At 47.5% G+C, this 20,325-nt stretch overlaps 1 protein-coding gene across 1 annotated transcript in view; it reads right to left on the reverse strand.

Moving 5' to 3' along the window:
• Nucleotides 1-20,325, reverse strand: part of COL4A1 (collagen type IV alpha 1 chain) — a 152,585-nt gene that overhangs the window by 31,415 nt on the left and 100,845 nt on the right. Inside the window, exons 19-29 of the mRNA XM_045377065.3 lie at nt 19,741-19,825; nt 19,126-19,161; nt 17,303-17,467; nt 13,936-14,031; nt 11,722-11,805; nt 11,111-11,181; nt 6,022-6,213; nt 5,277-5,445; nt 2,496-2,588; nt 2,305-2,409; nt 607-704 (exon numbers count right to left, since the gene is read on the reverse strand). Coding sequence (XP_045233000.2) covers nt 607-704; nt 2,305-2,409; nt 2,496-2,588; nt 5,277-5,445; nt 6,022-6,213; nt 11,111-11,181; nt 11,722-11,805; nt 13,936-14,031; nt 17,303-17,467; nt 19,126-19,161; nt 19,741-19,825 — 1,194 coding nt within the window. The remainder of the gene's footprint in view (nt 1-606; nt 705-2,304; nt 2,410-2,495; nt 2,589-5,276; nt 5,446-6,021; nt 6,214-11,110; nt 11,182-11,721; nt 11,806-13,935; nt 14,032-17,302; nt 17,468-19,125; nt 19,162-19,740; nt 19,826-20,325) is intronic.

A 20,325-nucleotide genomic window follows, 5' to 3' on the forward strand; every position in this document is an offset into this window, starting at 1 on the left:
ATATTTGAGGGCAAGGAGAATCCTGACTTCACCTTGTACCAATAGTTCTCAAGCTGGGCAACCTGGTTGCCCTAGTGACATTTGCCAATGTCTGGAGGTATTTTCAGTTGTGACTGGGTGGAAGGGGGTGCTCTTTTGGTGACGCATCGGTGGAGGGAGGGCTGCTCCTGCCAAAAGCACTACAAAGGCACAGGGTGGCCCCACAGAAAAGAACTATTGAACCCAGAATGCCAGTGGTGCTGAGGCTGAGAAACTGTCCTGGGTGACTATGCTTTTTTCAGGACAGTGGCTTTCAAACAGCGTTCATCTACTTCTCACAGTAAGAAACATATTTTACCCAGAGTTCTGGCTTACACAGGCAAGAACATGTCTGTCATACAATTTCATAAAATTGAAACAAATGTTTCATAAAATCAAAACAAATATTTCCCCTCAAAATACTCACTTCCATGTGCTATATTCTCTATTTCTATTCTATGCTATTTCATCAAAAACAGAAACCTGCTGGCCCGACATGTCCTGGGAGGTTCATAACCTGCGTTTTTTCTGTCCAACTAATAATAAGGATGGGGGAGAAGGGTCATTGAGGGAATGCTTGGCACCCACCTTCTGGCCCTGCACACCTGGGTTCCCAGGTAAGCCATTAAATCCCGGGCGACCTGGAGTCCCTGGAGGCCCCATGTCTCCAGGTAAGCCATCAACACCTGTTTTGAAGAGTTAAAAAAAAAAAATTCCAATTACAATGCTGTTCCCCACTTTCTTCACTTTTAGTCTTGCCCAAATATGCCGACTTGATCTGAGAAGGTCAATGGTGGAGGCCTTCGGAGGTGGCTGGAAGAGGCCAGGGGAGACCGCCCAGCAGAGGGCGTCAGGTGCGCTGCCGCCTCTTCCAGCACCTCTGCCCTCCTCTTTCTCTCTCCTTTCCTTTTCTTCTGTTCTCTTCAAACTTTTCTTTCCCATCCTACTCTCCCCAAACAAAATAAACCCCTTGGTGCCTGCCCATGAGAAGGGCACTTTTACTCATCTACTCAAGGTGTGGTTAGAGGGGCAGGGGCACCATCATCTCATCAGAAATGCAGACCCCAGGGACCTATAAGGCAGGCCCACTTTTCAAGATCCCACAGGATCTGTCACTGAAGGACACCAGCCCACTGTCTGTGCCCCGCCCTGGAAGCTCTGATGGGCCGTGAAGCTGGCCAGCCACTCGTTCAGACCCTTTGTATGCAACGCTGAGGTCTCTGATGTCCAGTAATTTGTAAGTCTGCAATGGCACAGGCCCGAATCACACCCCCTGTAGGGCTGCTGCATAGATAGGGTGTGACCTAGAGTGGCTGTCCTCCTTTCTGCCACAAAGCCAAGCAACTCCATGTCACACGGGCCATGGTCTCTAGTGAAGGAGGCACTGCGTGAGGCAATGGGGGAATGTGAGGGAGTCGTAAGTGTGGCGAGGCCTCAGTGCCTGGCCGCCCTGAACACGGACGCTCTGCTGCCTGCCCAGCCTGAGGGAAGCAGCTGTGGTGTAGGTGGGCATTGCGTGGCTGTCAGAGGAAAGGGGCTGTCGTCTCCTTTCTCCAAGCTAGCAGCCTACAGCAGTAAGGGTGAATGGGGCCTGGAGCCGCTGGGTAGGAAGCCTGGGAACCTGGAGGAGATTTCAACCTAAGTTTGACTGCATGGTGTGTTGTACAAAGACAAACTTCCTTATACAATACATCCCTTTTGTGCTCCCAGCACCTTCTCCTCAGTCCTGAACAGAAGGATGTGATGACAAGTGTGTTGATCAGAGTCTACCTGAAGGACAAGTAGACCTAAGAAATGTGAAAAGCAGGGAAAAAAGAAATTCCCTCCTTACCTCCTTCCAGTGTCACTTCAGCAGGAAGTGACGGCTCTAACACCCATAGGACTCCTCCCCTCGGAGCAAAGTTCCCTCCCTACAACTCCCTGCACCTCCCCTTGGGTGCTCCCGCAACTCCCAACCCACGCTGGCTGTGTTCAGGTGGACTGCAAGTCTTCCTCACAGATAAAAGCAAACACCTGGAAGGTGGGTTTCAGCAGGCGCCGTTGGTGGCAGTGTCTATGCAGGTTGCACAGCCTTAGTGTCCCATCTTCCCAACCAATCCCTACACTACAAGGCAGCTATTGCATAGAAGCGCCTGAAATTGCTGTGCTCAGCACCGCTTGGGCTCCTCAGAAAGCCTCCCTGAACAGCAGTCACCAGCTTCTGTGGTGTTTTTATGTCTACTACCCCCTCTTTTCTCACGGAAGTCACAGGCAGACCAAAGGCTCCCATCCGTCTGGCAGGGTTACCTTTGGGGCCAGGGGGCCCTGGAAATCCAATTCCTGGCTGGCCCACAGCACCCTTCTCTCCTGGCAGGCCTGGCCTTCCTGGGGTTCCAGGAAAGCCTCGGTCTCCTGTGGTGAGAAAGACCAACGGTCAGCGTGAGAAAAACGTGAGGAAACTCTTGTGGTGTCCCGGTGAGCTGGAATTCCAACCGTACCTTGGGGACCTGGGAAGCCTGGGGACCCCGGCAGTCCTTCTGCTCCAGGGGGGCCTGGTAAAGGAACAACTTTTCCTGGTTCACCCTTTGGACCTAGGAAAAAAAAAAAGCAAAGACAAAAGATGAAGGAATGGGGACCACATGGAACAGAGCGAGGACACGCAGCGGGTGGGCTGCATACCACATCCCACCCAGCACCACGAGTGCCCGGAGAGCAGAGCCTCTGTCTGTTCTCCACTTCTTCCTGCGCGGAGAGCAGAGCCTCTGTCTGCGTTCTCCACTTCTTCCCCCAGTGCTTCTAGGATCTTTCACAGAGAGCTACGCTTCTCCCCAAAACGCATGTCCAAAATGACCAAGATGTTTGTTAGATATAAGAATCCCTTAAGAGTCCACAATTAAGAGTCACAAGCAGCTGAAAAATCTACAACAACAACATGTGAGATGACTTTGGGTGATTTCTTAGTGAGTCGGTCTCAAAAAGTCAAAATACTTTTGCTGTTCTCTCTCAATTTACCAAAATCTAAGTTGCTTTGAGGTTAACCTAAATTACATTCCTTTGGTTGTAAATTATCCAAACAACATGATCTGTAGGTGATTACAAGTGATTCATTATCCGTAATGGTGCAGCTGGAGAGCTCTGTGCTCACTTGAGCAGCACAGGCAAAACCATCCTTCCTCCCAAGCCAGGAAGCACAGCCCCAGTCCCCTGGGCACTCATACCTAGGAGAGCCACTGGAGTGTCAGGGTTTTGCTGTTAAGAAAGGACTAAAGGGTTCCCCTTCAAGAATGTATACACCGAATCTTCGTATACCTTGTAAGGATTCAAGCTATGTAGGGCCTCCCCAGAACAGCCAGCACATTCTTTAGCTATAGACTGTGGGAAACATCAACTGACTGACCCTAGGAAATACCTGCTGTTGGTGACACACACCCCTGGGCGCCAGGCTTTTATGATCACCACAGTTAAACACAGCTCTCGCAGATTAAAGACGTCTGTTTTCTGATCTCGAAGCTAATTGGGTCCGCATGGCCAAGGATCCCTACAGCTGTGGGCAGAGGATCAACAGCCCTGTCCCCCCTCCCCAGAAGCCTTCTTCCCCATCTGCTAGTGTATATTTGTTAATACTCCAGCTGGTTTCTCTGATGGTAGTTTCTCGCCAAAAGAAAGGCTAATTCCCTTCAACAGCTCCGAAAACCTGCAGATGTCACAAGCACAAAGACGGCACTTGATTTGTTGATTGTGGAATCAAGAGACCCAAGGGAAAGTGATCAGAAGTCCCTATGCCTGGTTCACCAAAGTCCTCCTCCATCAAACCTGGTATCACCCTACCTCTAACGGAGTCATAAAAGAGACATTTCTGGGACCCTTCTGAACAAAGAACAGCCATCAACGGCGTCAGAACTTGATGCTAAGGACTCACTGATGACACAGCAGGGAGAAGGATAAGAGCAACAGTTATGTTAGCACACTACACCTGGGCTTCCATCAAACGCTGGCTGACATTTCCCATGCCGGAATGCTTAGGAACTGGACTGTGTGTGTCTGTGTGTGTTGTTTGTTTGCTTGCTTTTGAGACAGTGTCTTGTTCTGTCATCCAAGCTGGAGTGCAATGGTGCGATGCTGCAATGGTTGCTCACTGCAACCTCTGCCTCCTGAATTCTAGCAATTCTCCTGCCTCAGCCTCCCAAGTAGCTGTGATTACAGATGCCAGGGTTTCACCATGTTGGCCAGGCTGGTCTCGAACTCCTGATCTCAGGTGATCTGCCCACCTTGGCCTCCCAAAGGGCTAGGATTACAGGCGTGAGCCACCACGCCTGGCACCAGCTACTTTATAAATAACTATGTTTTTTAAGGTTTACTAGTTATGTATTTTTAATCACTTTAAGTCCCTTCACTCACTTTTACAACTTTCTGAATGTTTCCTAGCAACGTGCATTTACTTCCCTCATCTACACACAAGGCATTCCTGGCCTCTCCTCGTCTCATTATGGGATTGTGCTCTCATTATGGGAGCACAAGGAGTGCTCCATGTCTACTGGGAATCGCAGTCAGCTAATCAACTATTAGCACCTGCTGTGTGCAAGGCCCAGCGCCACACCCACCTCCCACTGGCCCTGAAATAAGCAAGTCATGGGAGAGGAGAATGACAAGGGAGTCCACACTCATCCCTGCTACCGGTTCTCTGGAAACCCTCTGAACAGGCTGTGCCAGAGGGCAGGGACCACATCTGTGGTTTTGACCACGTCTTGTCAATGCTCAGCATAGAGCTTCGTGTGTGATTCACTCAGAAAACAGCAGACAACTAAAACCACCGTGGAATGAAATCGCCATTGCACTGTGCGGCCTCTGTAAATCCGTTCACAGGCGTCTGCCTACTGTGAAGAAGTGGAGATCACACCACTCGGGCTACACAGAAGCCAAAATGGGCTGCTCATCGGGAAAAGTCCAATGGGTAAGGAGAGGAAAATGACTTGACCTCGGTGTGACTTCTACGTAAAGGCTGATTTTAGCTGGTGTGTGCTGTATGCTTACTTATGAGGACTGTAAACCCAAGTTCTTTTTAGGGAGAACCTGCATATTACCTGGCCCATCACATACATGAGGAAAGGAAGGCACAAAAGGCTAAAGGCTTGCCCAGGTCCCACCCGAACTCCTGGAAGAATCAAAGCCAAGTGTGAGCCCCAGCCTATGCGAGCCCCGGGACTTTGTGTGCACCTGAGGTGCCTGCGCCCGCCTCCGTTTACAATTTCATGTTGCACCAGGAGTTTCTCAGGCCTCACCTGGCAGGCCTGGGGACCCAGGGCCTCCAGGAAAGCCTGCTTGTCCTTTGTCACCAATGGGACCAGTAGGACCATATCCTGGAGGCCCAGGGGGGCCGGTGTCACCACGACTGCCTGGGAATCCAACTCCTCCAGGGGGACCACGCTCTCCTTTCAATCCTACAGAACCCTGACGTGAGAAGAGGAAAAAGACACTGTTACCAGAGACAAACCAACACCCTGTCCTTATCACATTCTTCTGACATCGGTGGTCAATAAGTACTAGAGTTCACTAGTTCACACTATTATTTACTTCATCTACCCTCCCAGGAGGGCCACCTTGTAGTTAATAAGTGAAACCAGCATTCTTCTCCCTTAGATGAGCATTCTCCCTCCCTCATCTACTTAGGGAGATACTTTAGAGAACGAGATGTTGATACCTGGAATCTTTTGAAAACAATGACATGAATACTATTAACTTCAGATTTCACCTCCTATCCAAAGCAAAAAGATACACAAACACATCTGTTCCCTTCCCTCAAATGCATCAGAAGACACTGATCTGTTATCATCTAATTATTTGTCAATAATAACTGGCAATGCCTAGGTTTATAGACTTAAGTTGTTCCATGAACCATGAAACAAGTTCATTTGTGCCATCATCAAGGAGATAGAAATACATAGATATGATTCAAATTACTCATTTCTTGATTCTTTGCAGATCCACATTGTAAAATGCACATTCAAAGACTGGAGGTAAACATACCGGCGAGCCCTTGGGGCCAGGAAGACCCGGACGGCCATCTCTTCCAGGAGAACCCGCTCTCCCTGGCATGCCGGGCTGTCCTGGAAAGCCTGGGTCTCCTTTGTCACCTTTGAGCCGCAGGTCGAAATAAATCTCACCAGGCTCCCCCTTGGCTCCTGGCTGGCCGATCAGCCCTGGTGTACCTTGAGGCCCCTATAAGAACAAAGCTTTGTGATCCACAGAAGAACCCATCCACGAAGCACACCAGTGTGACTGTAACACAGGCAACCACAGAATCAAGAAGCCGCCTTCTTGAAAATGGTCATGCATTCACACCTCATCATTCATTTTCTAGATGCAAGCCAGGAGCTCTGTGACAAAGCCCTGGTCTGCTGCACTTCTTGTGTTTTTAACAAAAACACTTATCTTAATTAGGTATTTCAAACAGAGACCTGGATGGGGCAGAGGGAGTTACAGTGTGGCTTGGGGCACCCAGCTCTCCTCAGGGAGCTTTCTTTCCCTAACAACTGCTCAACATTCACAGGAGCACACAGCACCTATCAGGAGGTGCTGACTGACGTGTGGTTCATTATGCAGCTTCAGTCATGGACAGACTCAAAGCACAATCGCTGTCCTCAGCTCTGCCTGCTGCCTCAGCCCCACCGGCACGCAGAAGCCTTTTCTCCAGCTTCTGGGCCCAGTGAGCCACCCGTCAGCACCTCCTGGCCAGTGCTGAATACTCCTGTGAATACTGAACAGGTTTCCTTTCATGCCCATGCCCAGAATTCCAGAAGAGATAAGGACCTCCAGGGCACCAGTGAGAGAGGAAACTCGGAGTGGGCACCGGGCCAGCTCTATAATAAGTTATGTCGAGTCAGCAGAGTCAAACTGACTTTCCCAAGAGACTCACACTAGAACATTGCTCAGTTCCCGGAAAGTTAAATCTGCAAAGAATACCCATGCCCACAATGGTTTCTCCTCCAGCATCCTGAGACTTGGATTTCACACACACACACACACACAAAACACAGAAAAGGTTTCAAGTAATTGTCCCTTTTACTTGTTCATTTAGGCCTGAGAAAGGCATCTTCAAACTCCCTGTTGACTTGGCAGAATTTTAACTCTGGCACAATTCACTTAATGTGAATTCTTTTTCATAAACTTCCTTTCAAAAGGTTCTTAGATATATATGAATCACTCACATGCACACGCTTCTGTGTGTGCATATACTATGTGCTTCTCAAAGGAGGGAGTTGGTAGACCAAGGACAGACCAACATTTGCCCAGTCTTTAGATTGAACATATGGCGAGTATTGCTTACCAGCCTGCTAGGCATTACGACCCTTTCTATAGCATCTCTGACCCTTATTGCAGCTCTGCAAGGAAAGCATGGAAACCAGGACATAGCAGAGGAAGAAGCTGATACTCAAAGAAGTGAGGTGATAGATCCAAGACTAACCAGCCAGAAAGTGCTGGAACTGGGATCCATATTTATGCATTTCCAGCTGCAAAACTTGTATCTTATGCCTGTGCCCCTGGAGTGCTAAGGAGAGTTAGGTATGGTTAGTAAAATCTGCCCGTTACACAGCAGCAGAGGTGAGGCTTGAAGGACTTCTTTGTCCTGCTCAAAGTCAAACAAACTGCAAATATGGGACTAACCTAAATGGGGCTGACTTGCGTTCCTGCCTGAATTGCTTCCTAAGAGCTAAAAAATTGCAGGCTAAGGAACGGGAGAAGCTGCTCTTCTTCCCGTTTCCATCTTCCATGCCAACCACAATGCACTGACTCCTGGCCCAATCCTGTCAAGCCGGCTTCCAAAAGTACAGAGAGAGTATGTGGCAACTCTCTGCGCTGTTCAATATGACTTGGAAAGTTAAATTAAATAACACAAAAATGCAGTTCCTCCGTCACAGTGACTGCATTTGTTTTCGTTTTTTGTTTGTTTTGTTTTGCTTCGTTGAGACGGATTTTTGCTCTTGTGGCCCAGGCTGGAGTGCAATGGCGCCATCTCAGCTCACTGCAACTTCCGCCTCTCAGGTTCAAGAGATTCTCCTGCTTCAGCCTTCCGAGTAGCTGGGATTACAGGCATGCGTCACCACACTCGGCTAATTTTGTATTTTTAGTAGAGACGGGATTTCTCCACGTTGGTCAGGCTGGTCTCGAACTCCCGACCTCAGGTGATCCGCCCGCCTCGGCCTCCCAAAGTGCTGGGATTACAGGCGTGAGCCACCGTACCCAGCAGTGACTACATTTCAAAGACTCAACAGCCACCACTGGCCAGCAGCTGCCAGATCAGATGGTGCTGACACAGCACGCTCCTGTCATGGCAGAAGCTTCTCATGGACGGCTACTGGTGGTCTGAGCCGGCCCCATGCTCTAATGCCCCTTATGACCTGGGACACTTTACTTGGACCTACTCAGGAAAGGTGGAACATACCCAGTCTATTTGCTCTGGGTCCCAGGAAAGGCAACAAATTATTTCTATGAGCCACCTGCCAGAAATTGTAGCAGAGAGTCATGGAAAATTTGTTATTTACTTGAAAGGTATTGTGGGATTTCTAAACTGTTTCTCTGAGTTAATATTAGCTTCAATGCATCCTTCAATCCCAGCTAAAATGAGCCTCCTCTATGCAGCCTTTCTTGTGGGCGCGGGCTGCCTTCTGGTCTATTGTATGGTCTTCATTCTGTAAATCACTTTGCTTCATTAGGACAGTCTATTTGCAGAGCTGTCTCTCCACTAGCATTTTAGGGCTCTGGAGGTAGGACCAAGGTTTCCTGTCTTTGTATCCTTGGCATCCAGAACAAAAGAGATACTGGAGGACGTATACACTGACCTGGCAATATTCATCAATTAAAAAATACCAATGCAAGAAATTATAACCAATATACATTTTTCTCAACCTGGAAACATCATAACATTATTTTATAGTGATTATTCACAGCCTAAAAATATAAAGCTCCCCAATACTGTGATCTTAGGGGGAGAAAATATAATTTTTTATTTTAACAATGATGACCTTGCCTGCCATCATTCTATTTATGGGAGAAATCTGGGTTTTTAAAACAGTGACACTGGTGACCCTAGGACATCTCATGTGGTTTCTTTGCCACAGAACTTCTTGATTCTAAGTAGTTCAAAGGTCTTTTGATCCATCTCCTGGAAAATAAATGCTGAGGAATCAAATACTGCCTGGAAAATTTAGCATTGGTGGCATTAATTGGAGAAAATCTGACACCTATGCTGTCTGCCTCTAAAAAGTGGTGCCACTGTGGGAAAAGTCAGGGAGTGTTAGTTTCAGTTCATCCTCTCAGGGACCAGGAACCATGAAACCTGCTCAGATCAACCTGGGCATCATCAACCTGCTCAGGGAGTCGGCCTTTCATGATCCATTATTCTTTCCCAAAAATCAAACACTTGCCTTTCAAAAGGAAATGTCACAGAAATGCTATCTAAGTCAAATGAAAGCTCAGAGCATTTCACCGCTTTTAAATTTTAATCTCCTCTCGTGTGTGCTGGTTTGTGGATATCTCTTTTAGCCTCTGGCCAAATTCAAAACAAGAGAACCACATTTCTGAGCCAGTTAAACCACGGAGCTTCAAATACATCTTCCAATAAAACGAAAATTACTAACTTCTCCATTGAATTATTTACCCATAAATCTATTTTTAGAGACTTTTTCCATCTACGGAAAGAAAGGAGCTCCTGATGAAGGCATAAGGAGCAGAATTTGGGTTGTATGTTTTCTTTCTTTTCTTCTATATTATGATCTCTCCTCAATATTCCTTCTTTCTCACCTCTTTCCTCTTTTTCCATCTTTATTAGGTTTGTCTGCACTGCGTTTCAGCCAGAGTTGAGGCAGGAAGTCCACCAGGAAAACCCAGGAGATGAGGCGGTGGATAGAGGTTAAAAACGTCCTTTCTGCTTCCTTCAAAGTTCTTCGGTCTTTGATCCCCACTACAGTCAGGGCTACCCAGTTATTTGAACTTCTAATTTATTTAGATATATTTTAAACAATTGCAACTTCTAACTCAGCTCCCCAGGCACCAGGGAAGTTCTGCAGAGCAAAAGCCCAAGATCTAACTTCAAAAGCAGAAAACGATTGCTGAATTCCAGCTGGGTCATTGCTATTTCAACTTGCTTTTGCCCTGGTTTTCTTTTGTAGAAGCTTCCAGCAATATCTTTAAAAATTAAAAAGTTTGAAGAGCTACATCAGAAATGAGTAATACTGAAATCTGACTTTCAATATCTTACAAAAAGAAAAAAAGGAATGAAAGGAATTGTGGAAACCAGTCCGTGCTTGCAAAGCTCAGAAGGACAAAGAAAGTATGAGAGGAACAATGCCTTGAGATTTAAAAGCTTCAGAAACAGAAGCGATTATATGCAAGAAAATAATGCCCTTCAAAATTCAAGATGATTATTATGCTCTTCTATTTGATGGATTCTTTTAAAACAAACTAGAAAAGCGAAGAAGCTGGTATTTTGTCCCATTGAAAGGTTTCGTGTTAATGTGATCCAGATATTTCATTTATGGATTTGAAAAAGCAACTACACAATAGATGTTGTAACAGAAATTTTCAACTGTAAGAAGAAGAATAAAAACATATTTCAAATCCTCAGAGGGAAACAGATCTGCTTTCCTTGATCTTTCCATAGAAACTATTGATGCTGAACCTACTGACTAACAAGCTTTTAGATGATCTGATGTGATGTTACCAGCACCGGTAACACAGAAAGACAGCACTTTGGCTCTGCACTGTGGCTGCGCAGGGGTGGCTCCTGTGGCACCATTTGTTTCAAGAAATCCCAGAGACCCTGCGGGAAGGACACACTCCCATTGAGCCACAGCTGAACACAGGTCGGCAGCAGCCAAAGAAATACCGACCAGGTGAGAAGAAAGGCGGCTGCAGTTTGGGCTCTGTAGGTGACAGTCTTACGCATCCTCCAGAGACAAAGGCCACATGGAGACCCTCCAGAGCCCTCAACACAGCAACACTTACCAGCTCCCACACAAGGTAGAAGCTACGCTTGCAAATGCAAAATGACACAACTCTGTTGATGTGCTTGGTGGCAACTTATGATATGTACATGAACTCAGACAGGTTTACTTACAGGCACTCCTGCAACGCCGTCTCTGCCAGGCAAACCTCTGTCGCCCTTGGCCCCTGGCTGTCCTGGGAAACCTTTCATGAGAGACAGGGAAAAAGACAGCAACACAGCATTCATGAGACACTTCTTAAAGCCTTTTCTTAAGACTCAGCATAAAAATCTGTGTAGGAAGTGGACGATTGCTTGGATAATCCAAAGAGAGTAATAACTAAAATGCCCAAGATGGACTTAGAAAGGGAACATGTGGCCCAGCGCACATGGACACCCAGAAGCAGGAATGCTTCCGGCACCCTCCCCTGCTCTCCTGCCCACACACCCGGGCACCACTTAAAGGAAAACGTAAATTCCGTTCGCTGCTTGTGAGAGAACAGAACGTGTGGCACGGAGGGAACGATCATGCTGCTGCCTTTTATTAGGAAATCTTTATGAGGCCATCTTGATCACTCCCAGCAATGGGAACAAACCCTGGAAGTGGGGCCCAGCGTTCTTCTGATGATGCTCTAGGACTGGCTGCAGAAAATCGGGCCTTTCATGGAGGGAAATCCCTTCCACAGGAAAGACGCCAACACACCAAAGCAAACGCTGAGCTGGTCCTTTTCACATGTGGGTCTTACCTATTTCTCCTGGGGGTCCCTGTGGCCCGGGAGGCCCCCGATATCCGGTTGTATCACAGATGAGGCAACTCTCTCCTTTTTGACCTAGAAAAGAACACACAAAGGCGCTTACATGTAACGTGTGACCAGAAGTCTCTGCAGTGCACTGAGAGAACAGAAAAAGGCAAGGCTGTCACTAGCATATTACATTCAAACGTAGGTTTGCTCAGTGACTGAACAGCTCCTCCAGATGGCTCTCTGCTAACGGGTGGAAACTGCAGTCACATGCGCGTCTCTCTCTGTCAGTGAACAGCCCGCTGCCCCCAGCAGGCGTCACGTGTAACCACAGACACTCTGCTTAAAGACCCAAGTTCTTTTCCCAGGGAGAAGACAGGGGCTGCCTCAGCAAAAAGTGATCCAGAAATCCAACTGTGCCTATCGGCCTGAGAAGACTTGACTTCTGTAATTTTGTCTGTCATGTGAAAACTACCTATCCCCTTTCTCTTTGATGGAGGCCTTAGTCCCCGTTTTCTTTCGTTGAGTGCTTAGTCCAGTTCATGGACTTCACTGGTTGGTGGATTGGGAAGAAGAAGCCACAAGAGCAAGAACACACATGTGATCCAGGACAGAAGAGGAGAGAGAATGCAGCCCTGAAAGAGGGGAGGAGATGCTCGTCTCTGGAAATTCTAACATCTTAAGTCTTGGTTTTCAAACCAAGCTCAGAGATCTTACAGTGTCTTAGATAGTCCTGTGTCTTAAATATTAAAATGTCTGGTTTCTAGGTACAAATCAGGCATAATACAGGGCAAAAAGTGCTCGTAGAGAAGTCCATGCCAGGGACCTTGAGGCGGTGTGGCCATCTTCATCCCATCCCTGCCCTGGCTGGCAGCCCCACGTGGGCACTGCTATTGACCACTCCGCCCTGGGACGCCCCTCAGTCAGAAGTAAAACAGGGCCAGTGCAGGTAGGCCATGCCCCTGAAGTGTGGGAGCAGGCACACAGTTTCATTTCGAGCTCTTTTAGGAGGCAGACCAGGAGCCCATCAGTGGAAGGGGCACAGGGCAACACAGCTGAGAACTCAGCTAAGTTCTGGGCACCAGGGCATTCGTGGGTGTGTCTGTTTGCAAGGCTTCAGGTGAGTGGGGAGACGAGGTGCATTCCCAGCAGACGAAGGAGTCGAAAGAGGAATGCGAAGACTCGAGAAGAAAGATGCTTCTCCTAGGATCTGGGGAATGGACAGCTAAGATTGAAGTGTGAAGAACCTCTGGATGTTGGATCTGTCATAAAATGGAACAGCCCATCTCACAAAGTACTGAGAGCCTGGTAACTAGAGTGGAGACACTCATTAAAACCCAAACTGCGCACTGACTTAGATCAGTGGCACCCCTGTGAGGACGCCCAAGATCACTTCCATCTCAGGTCCTGCAGCGTACGTGGCTGTCAGAATTCTACGACACTGGCTGACACTTCTCCACACATCGTTTCTGTTTTACATGTTTGAAGACTAAAACGTGTTTACAATCCACAGGCAGAAATGGTACACAGCGGGGCTGATTTGGGGGACAGCCTATTTGTCCTACTCTCAGGTTACTAACAGGCATATAAATACCAGAATATCCATTGCTTATTCCCCTCTAAGACAGGACTGTTGATGCAGTGATAATCCACCTCTGTGTCCAGGATGGCTGAAGAATAAGTGTCCTGTGCGGGTGGTAAGGCAAACACTTGGAAAGATTAAAGATGGAACTGAGAGGCCAGAGTGAAGCTGGTTAATGCATCAGTGGCAGATTTGCTCACACTGACAATGCAAACACCACTGGAAGAATTGGTAAGCATTCCATGTGCAGATTTCTGACTTGGCCTGAAGGAGGGAAGAGCATTCTTTGATAACAGAAGTCTCTTCTCAAACACTGAATGGAAAGATTGCAGAACAAATCAGTCTGAGTTTTATCTGCTGACCATGCCCACCGTAGCAAGACTGACTCCATGGTCCTTAGAAAGGAGAAAGGGCAAAACTCTGACCTTCAGGGCTGTCTCCACCTTTCCCTCCCAGATCATCGACTAAGTTCCAGAAGATGCTGATTCTAGGAATAGATTTTGAAGGGGGTTCCAAATAAAAGGAACCTACGCCCTACCTCCGCCCACCCTCACTTGCCTCCAAAGCCAGTAAGTATGTGGGAAAAAATCATATGCACAGACGCAACCACCATTTTAAAACAAATCAAAGTATCTTACCTTTCTCTCCAATTTCGCCTATCAATCCTGGCTGCCCTGCAATTCCAGGAGGACCCTGGTCACCTGGAGGTCCGGGCTGACATTCCACAATTCCATCTGAAATTGAGTTTTCAGAGTTATAGGATCATAGCCAGGTGTTTTTACCCTCTCCTAACTCAACCTATAAAACTCAAATATAAAACCCAAATATTTTAGGCTGATAAGTGTTAGAAATTCAGCTTTAGTTTGTTTCAAAATAATCTTAAGCTATCAACCACGTGCAAGACCTAATCAGCACACACCACATACCGCCCACTCACCATCCCACGCCATCACTGCCAACACTGCTAACACTGCTATTTCACAAGTTCTGAAGTATCTGTAGGTGCGTCAGCCCTGTCCTGTATACTGTTTCATTTCATCTTGCGAAGAGCCAACCATCACTCTTATTTTACAGATGAAGAAACTGAGGCTCAAGAAAGTTAAGTGATTTGTCCAGGGTCATGCCTCTGTTAAGTCAAACCTGAGACTAGAACAATTTTATTCCTTTTTTCCCCCTATAACCCAATTTACAGCAAAACTAATCATTATCTTAGAGCGGCAGACTGCCCGTGAGGAAATGCCTCAAATTGTTCACATTCAATTCTGAGCATCATTTATGTAAAGAAGCATAAAAATAAACTGCAGTAATGCACACACCATCTGTCCTAGGTTCTAGTAAAAAATATCAGTATTGTTCATTGTTTTACGATTTGGATACACATTGGGATGGAGTTTATATTTCCTTCCCCAAGATCTTTGAACAAAAAAGACAAAACAACTTGGTATCCAGCATCTCTGCCCAGGCATAATCCTAACATTCATGCACCAGCGCTGAAGGCCCTGCCCTCCCCCTTACAGAGTCTCCTCCTAATGACAAAGTCATGGTCAGGTCAGTCTCTGTCCAGCTGTCACCTGGACACCCCAAGTCTCCGACTATAGAAGGGCCCCAGCGTGTGGAGTGGGGCTGTGGGGCCCTCCCTCGGGCTTGGATGCATTAACCAAGGTCAACTTTCCAGCGTGCCCACCCCAGCTAGAACCGGAATGCCTAAAAGGAGCCCCAACCTTGTTTGATGACTTGGTTTAGAGCTCAGCAGAACAAGGTAGCTTCAGCTGCGTAGGAACCAAGGGGAAAGTGCTTTTGTTTTGCTTGTTGCTTACGTGCTTATGTGTCTTTCCCTGAGTTTCTCCTCACAAAGCACAGGAGGTAAGAAAGCCTGAGTGGGGTCACCACTGGTCCCCGACAGCCACCGTTAGGGGACCTGCTCCTGGTGACTCTGGTCCTGCCTGGCTCCTCGTTGGTCCTTCGACCTTGGTGCAACCGGCACCATCCACATCTGTCTTAGACAAACTGGAGTCCATGTTTATGTTTCCAAGAGCAGCCCCTAAATTACTTTACTGAAAGAACCCGCATCTCTCAGCCCTGCCAGCCTCGGGTGTACTAATTCCTTGACTCTAGAAATGTATGCTCCTGAATATTGAGAGACATGTAACTGTTACATTCCTTTTCCAGAATGTAACTCCTGCCTGCTTCAGCTCAACCAGAATCCCTTCACATCCCTGACCAAAAAAAAAAAAAAAAAAAAACCACAAAGGTACATCCTCACCAAAGTCCATTTAAATTCATTTTATGCAGTGGTACCTGCAGCCACGGATGGTTTAGAGCTGGCTATACCCACTTGAGACAAGAACACAGTGGCGGAACTTAGATGCAGAAATGGCTGCATTGCACGGTGGTCCCGAGGTAGCAATGGCTTTAAGATGTAGCCTCTTTAACATATGCTATAAATCTTAATACAAATCTCATTGCTAAATTATTACTTAATACTCTGTGATTGGGAATTACTTAATTTAGATGGACCAAAAAGGCCACCTAGAAAATGTGGAATAGTAAATATTACAATGTGTTCAGCCAACACATCTCATTCAATTAACAAGAGTGTGAAGTTCACATTTTTACATGATATGTGTTTATATTTCGTCGCTTGCAAAATTACAAATATCCAAGAGAATGTCCTTTTCCCAGATTTCCTCACCATTGGCTCCCTCACTCCCTTCATGTCTTTGTAAATCTCTCTGCTTAAAACCACACTCCCCTGCCCCACCCTACCCCCGCCCAGAACTCTCTGTTGACTCTCCTGCTTATGCTTATCCCTGGACTTCTTATCATCTCTAGGATTCCTGAGAATTCCCTTGTCTTGGGTAACCCCTGTCTGCCCCATGGAATGCTTGCTCCAGGACAGCAGGACCTGTTGAGTCTTATCACCACTGCTAGATCCCTGCCTGCTGCCTCCCAGGCACTCCCTTCCCCGCTGAATGAATCCGGAACCCAAAGCCCCTTGGTCAGGCTCACAACCTTCTCTCAGACACACAGAGAAAAGGAGACTCTGGATTGAGTGTCTCCAGGACTGCAATATTTTATCTTCATTTCCCATGTTTCACGCAATCACAAGAGCAGAGGAGAAAAATTCCCCCAAGTCACGTGTGATCTGTTCTTTCTTCTACCCAAATTCATGCAGATCACATTCCCCATCGAAGCTGCCAGGCTGGAATCCATGGCTCTATCTAGCCCTGGCCCAACTCCCTACAGTGGCCTCATCCATGAGAACTCCCTTTCATAAAGATGTGCTTGAATTCTAGCAAATAAATCTTGCTGGGACTTGAAGCCTGTGAGTCCCTTCTCAATCAACCCCACAGAGGATTCGTGTTTCAGGGGCCCCACAGAGCACATGTTGGTTTTGAACAGGTTCCAAAGGCTGGCTCTGGGTGTCTGAACACACTCCCATTGTACAGGTTGGCTTAAATCCTCGGAGATCTTCGAGTTTGCTTTGGTATTGTGTTGAGACCACAGGGCCACCTTCATTGAGTTCCATGTTACACGTTCAGCTTTTCTGGAATAAAATCTGGCTTTTCTGGACTTTACTAATGTAATCTTTACCCGTGTCATCCTGTCTTCCTTGCTTTTGGTGTGTTTGCGTGTGTGTGTGTGTGTGTGTGTGTGTCCTAGTATTCACTTGTATCTCTAGATGAAGAAGAATGCATTCTGTTTTCAATAAAAATATATAACTCAACAGGTTTGCTTTTTAACGTTAGATGCCAGGAGTCTCAGAGCTGGTTAACGTGTTCTTTATTCCTTTAAACCAGCTTTATTTTTTCATTTTAACTATTGCTTTTTGTAGCATGGTTAATTCTGTGAAGATTCCCTTAGAGGAATATGAATGATTAGAAGAATCCATGCCTTTCTATTACACTCTGGCTGTGGGAGACTGTCACAGCCCCCAGCCTGGGTCTGCCCGGCACCCTGGCATCTGCTTGGACACCACATTAAACCATCTCTGAGGGAACTCACTTGTGTAGCCAGGCTGCCCAGGGGGCCCGGGGGAACCAGGAGGACCCGGGAGCCCGTCTCTTCCACTTGGTCCTGGCAGAGATGCACCCGGAAATCCTCGGTCACCTTTTTCTCCTCTTTCACCAGGGAAGCCAGGGGCACCAGCCAGCCCAGGTAGAGGGGGGCCTGCAATCACACAGAAGCTCACATCAATAACCTCAAGGCCGCTTAGCATCTACAGCACAAACTCATTCTCCTAACTCTGTTCAAGGTAAAAATCCAACCAGATCATCACTGAAAAGGGAACTGCTTTAGACATGTAAAACCATATTCAGCCGGCAGGCGTCTGGCCATTTCATGCTAACAGTCAAATGTTTCCTACAAATTAACTTCAAGGAACAAGGGACTCATTATATAGACATTAAAATCTGTGAATTTCCCTCAGTGCAAATAGTATTCCCAACATATAAAAACAGGCTGTAGAGGGTGCACTGCATTTCTACTGGGCGAATGAGGGCATAGAAATGTCCTTCAACAAAGCTAAAGTGGACCTGAAGCAAAGGGATGGTCACTGGGTTGGCAATCTAGAGGCAAGAGCAGAAAATTAAAACGAAGGACACAGAAGATGGTTCTGTCAAAGGGTTTGAAGTCAAAGTAGCCATTAGGTGTGAACATATCAGGTCAGGTTCAGCCACGGTAACTCCATAAGGGATAAGACCACGTGCCCCTGGGAGAGCGGAGGCCGGGACGCGACGCTTGAGAGCGTGGTGCTGCAGGAGGCTGCACGGAGAAGCTCTGCTGCTCCCACAAGGGACGCGACAGCTTCCACTCCCAGCATCAGGCTGTGACGAGGAGTGTGAGGAAAAGGACAGTCGAGGCAAACGGGACGCAAGAAGACTTGGTGTGAATGAAGAAGCATGGAGAGGAGAGGGAAGAGGGCTGACCGAAGGGGCGCAGAGTCTGAGACATCCAGCCCGTCACCGGGGAGAAAAGCCACAAGCACAATGTGCCCAAAGGCAGCCAAGGGCCCTGACGGGCGGCCCCTGTGGGCTTCCGCCAAATACCGTGTGCCCTTCCTGAGTGGTGAAGGAGGAGGGGTGGCACGTCTAACGGAGAGGAAAATGAAGGAACTCCCTGGGCATGAGGCCAACTCAGACCCTTAGAGTGAGGAGAACGGTCAGGGAGCTGGGGTGCGGAGGCAATGGTCAAGGCCACAGGCGAGCCCAGGGCAGGGCTGGACAGAGAGGAGCACAGCGACTTTGGAAGGGGGACATGGGTAACTCCTCCAGCCAGAGCAACTTCAATGGCTTTTTATCAAGCGTCTGGGTTAAGAGACCACTAAGGGTTAGACAAAAGGTTGTAGACAGTAAAGAAGGCTTCTGCGAGGAATCATGAAGTCACACATTCCGGAGAATCCAAGAGTTAAGAAGAGACAAAAGGGATGCTTTTAAGGGTAGATTTAGAGTTTTTACAGAAACGAGAGAGAGTGGGAGTGGACAAAGTCCCTGCCCTGAGCCAGGCGTGGGCTGGGTGGGGCGTCGTCTGTTTCTAAAAAAAGAAAAAAGCGGTCTCCGCAAGAACTTAGACCAGCTGGAAAGGAAAATATATATAAAACAATAAACAGGGGGATTAAAAACAAAAAGAATGTAAACATCGAAAACAAAGCAAAAAGCATAAAGGCTGCGAGCCCTTGTCTATTCTGCTTTCAAAACTAGAAAAGATGTAATCAGATTGCTACCCATTGTGTGTAAATATCTAACATTCATGATAAATTATATATTCGGAATACACACAGCACAGAAGGTGTGCAAGTATGCTATAACAAAGCAGCTAAGGAGTCTCACCTGGAGGTCCGGGTTGGCCTGGTAGTCCCGGGAAACCTTAAAAGAGAAAGAGAGTGTTGGATCAAACAGAACAGTTCACCCATTTGTATACTTTTTATTTCTCTGCTGAAAGTCTTGCTTGGTGCATTGATAAGTGCCCATGGCCAAAGGGAATGTAGAAAACAGAGCAGGAGACCACGCGAGCCCCCACTCTAGAAATGCATTGCTCTCAAAGTTACAGCGAACGGCTTCTGAACCCCGCTGTGACAGTGAAACAGGAACTTGGAGGAGACCTGGTCACAGACAGTCCTACAAGGCTGCAGATGCTTCCAAAATATGCATGAACACAGGTCAAAACTAGAAAAAAGGAGAGGAAGAAATAGAAAGCGGGGGGGAGAGAGAGAGAAGAAGGAGGAGGAGGAAGAGGAGAAAAAGGAGGAGGAGGAGGAAGGGAGGGGAGGAGGAAGAGAAAGAGGAGGAGGAATGGAGGGGGAGAGGAAGAGAAGGAGGGGGAGGAAGAGAAGGAGGGACAGGAAGAGAAGAAGGGGGAGGAAGAGAAGGAAGGGGAGGAGGAAAAGAAAGAGGAGGAGGCGGGGCGGAGGAGGAGGGTGGGGGGGAAAAAGGCAAGAAAGCTACCTTTTGGGCCTGGCTCTCCTCTTGGCCCCGGAGTTCCAGGGTAGCCCCGCTCTCCTTTTTCTCCCAAAGGTCCTGTGCCTATAACCTGCATCAAGAAGGAAAAGGTGATCATCCCGTGGCATGGGAGTGGCTAGTCCTGTAGCGTAAAGCAATATGAGTGAAGAAATGTACATATTTGTTATTTCAAGAAATATGAAAGTGAAGTAGCAGCAATGGTAGTGGACAAGGAGGAAGAGGATAGGCCTCTAAAACATATGGGATAGGTCGGGCACGTTGGCTCATGCCTGTAATCCCAGCACTCTGGGAGGCTGAGGCAGGTGGATCACAAGGTCAGGAGTTTGAGACCAGCCTGGCCAATATGGTGAAAACTCAACTCTACTAAAACTACAAAAATTAGCTGGGCATGGTGGCGGCGCCTGTAGTCCCAGCTACTCGGGAGGCTGAGGCAGGAGAACAGCAGGAACCCAGGAGGCAGAGCTTGCAGTGAGCCAAGATGGCGCCACTGCACTCCAGCCTGGGTGACAGAGCGAGACTCCGTCTCAAACAAACAAATAATAACAACAACAAAAACATATGGAATAAACA

The sequence above is a fragment of the Macaca fascicularis genome, chromosome 17 (assembly GCF_037993035.2).
Source record: "Macaca fascicularis isolate 582-1 chromosome 17, T2T-MFA8v1.1".
NCBI lineage: Eukaryota > Metazoa > Chordata > Mammalia > Primates > Cercopithecidae > Macaca > Macaca fascicularis.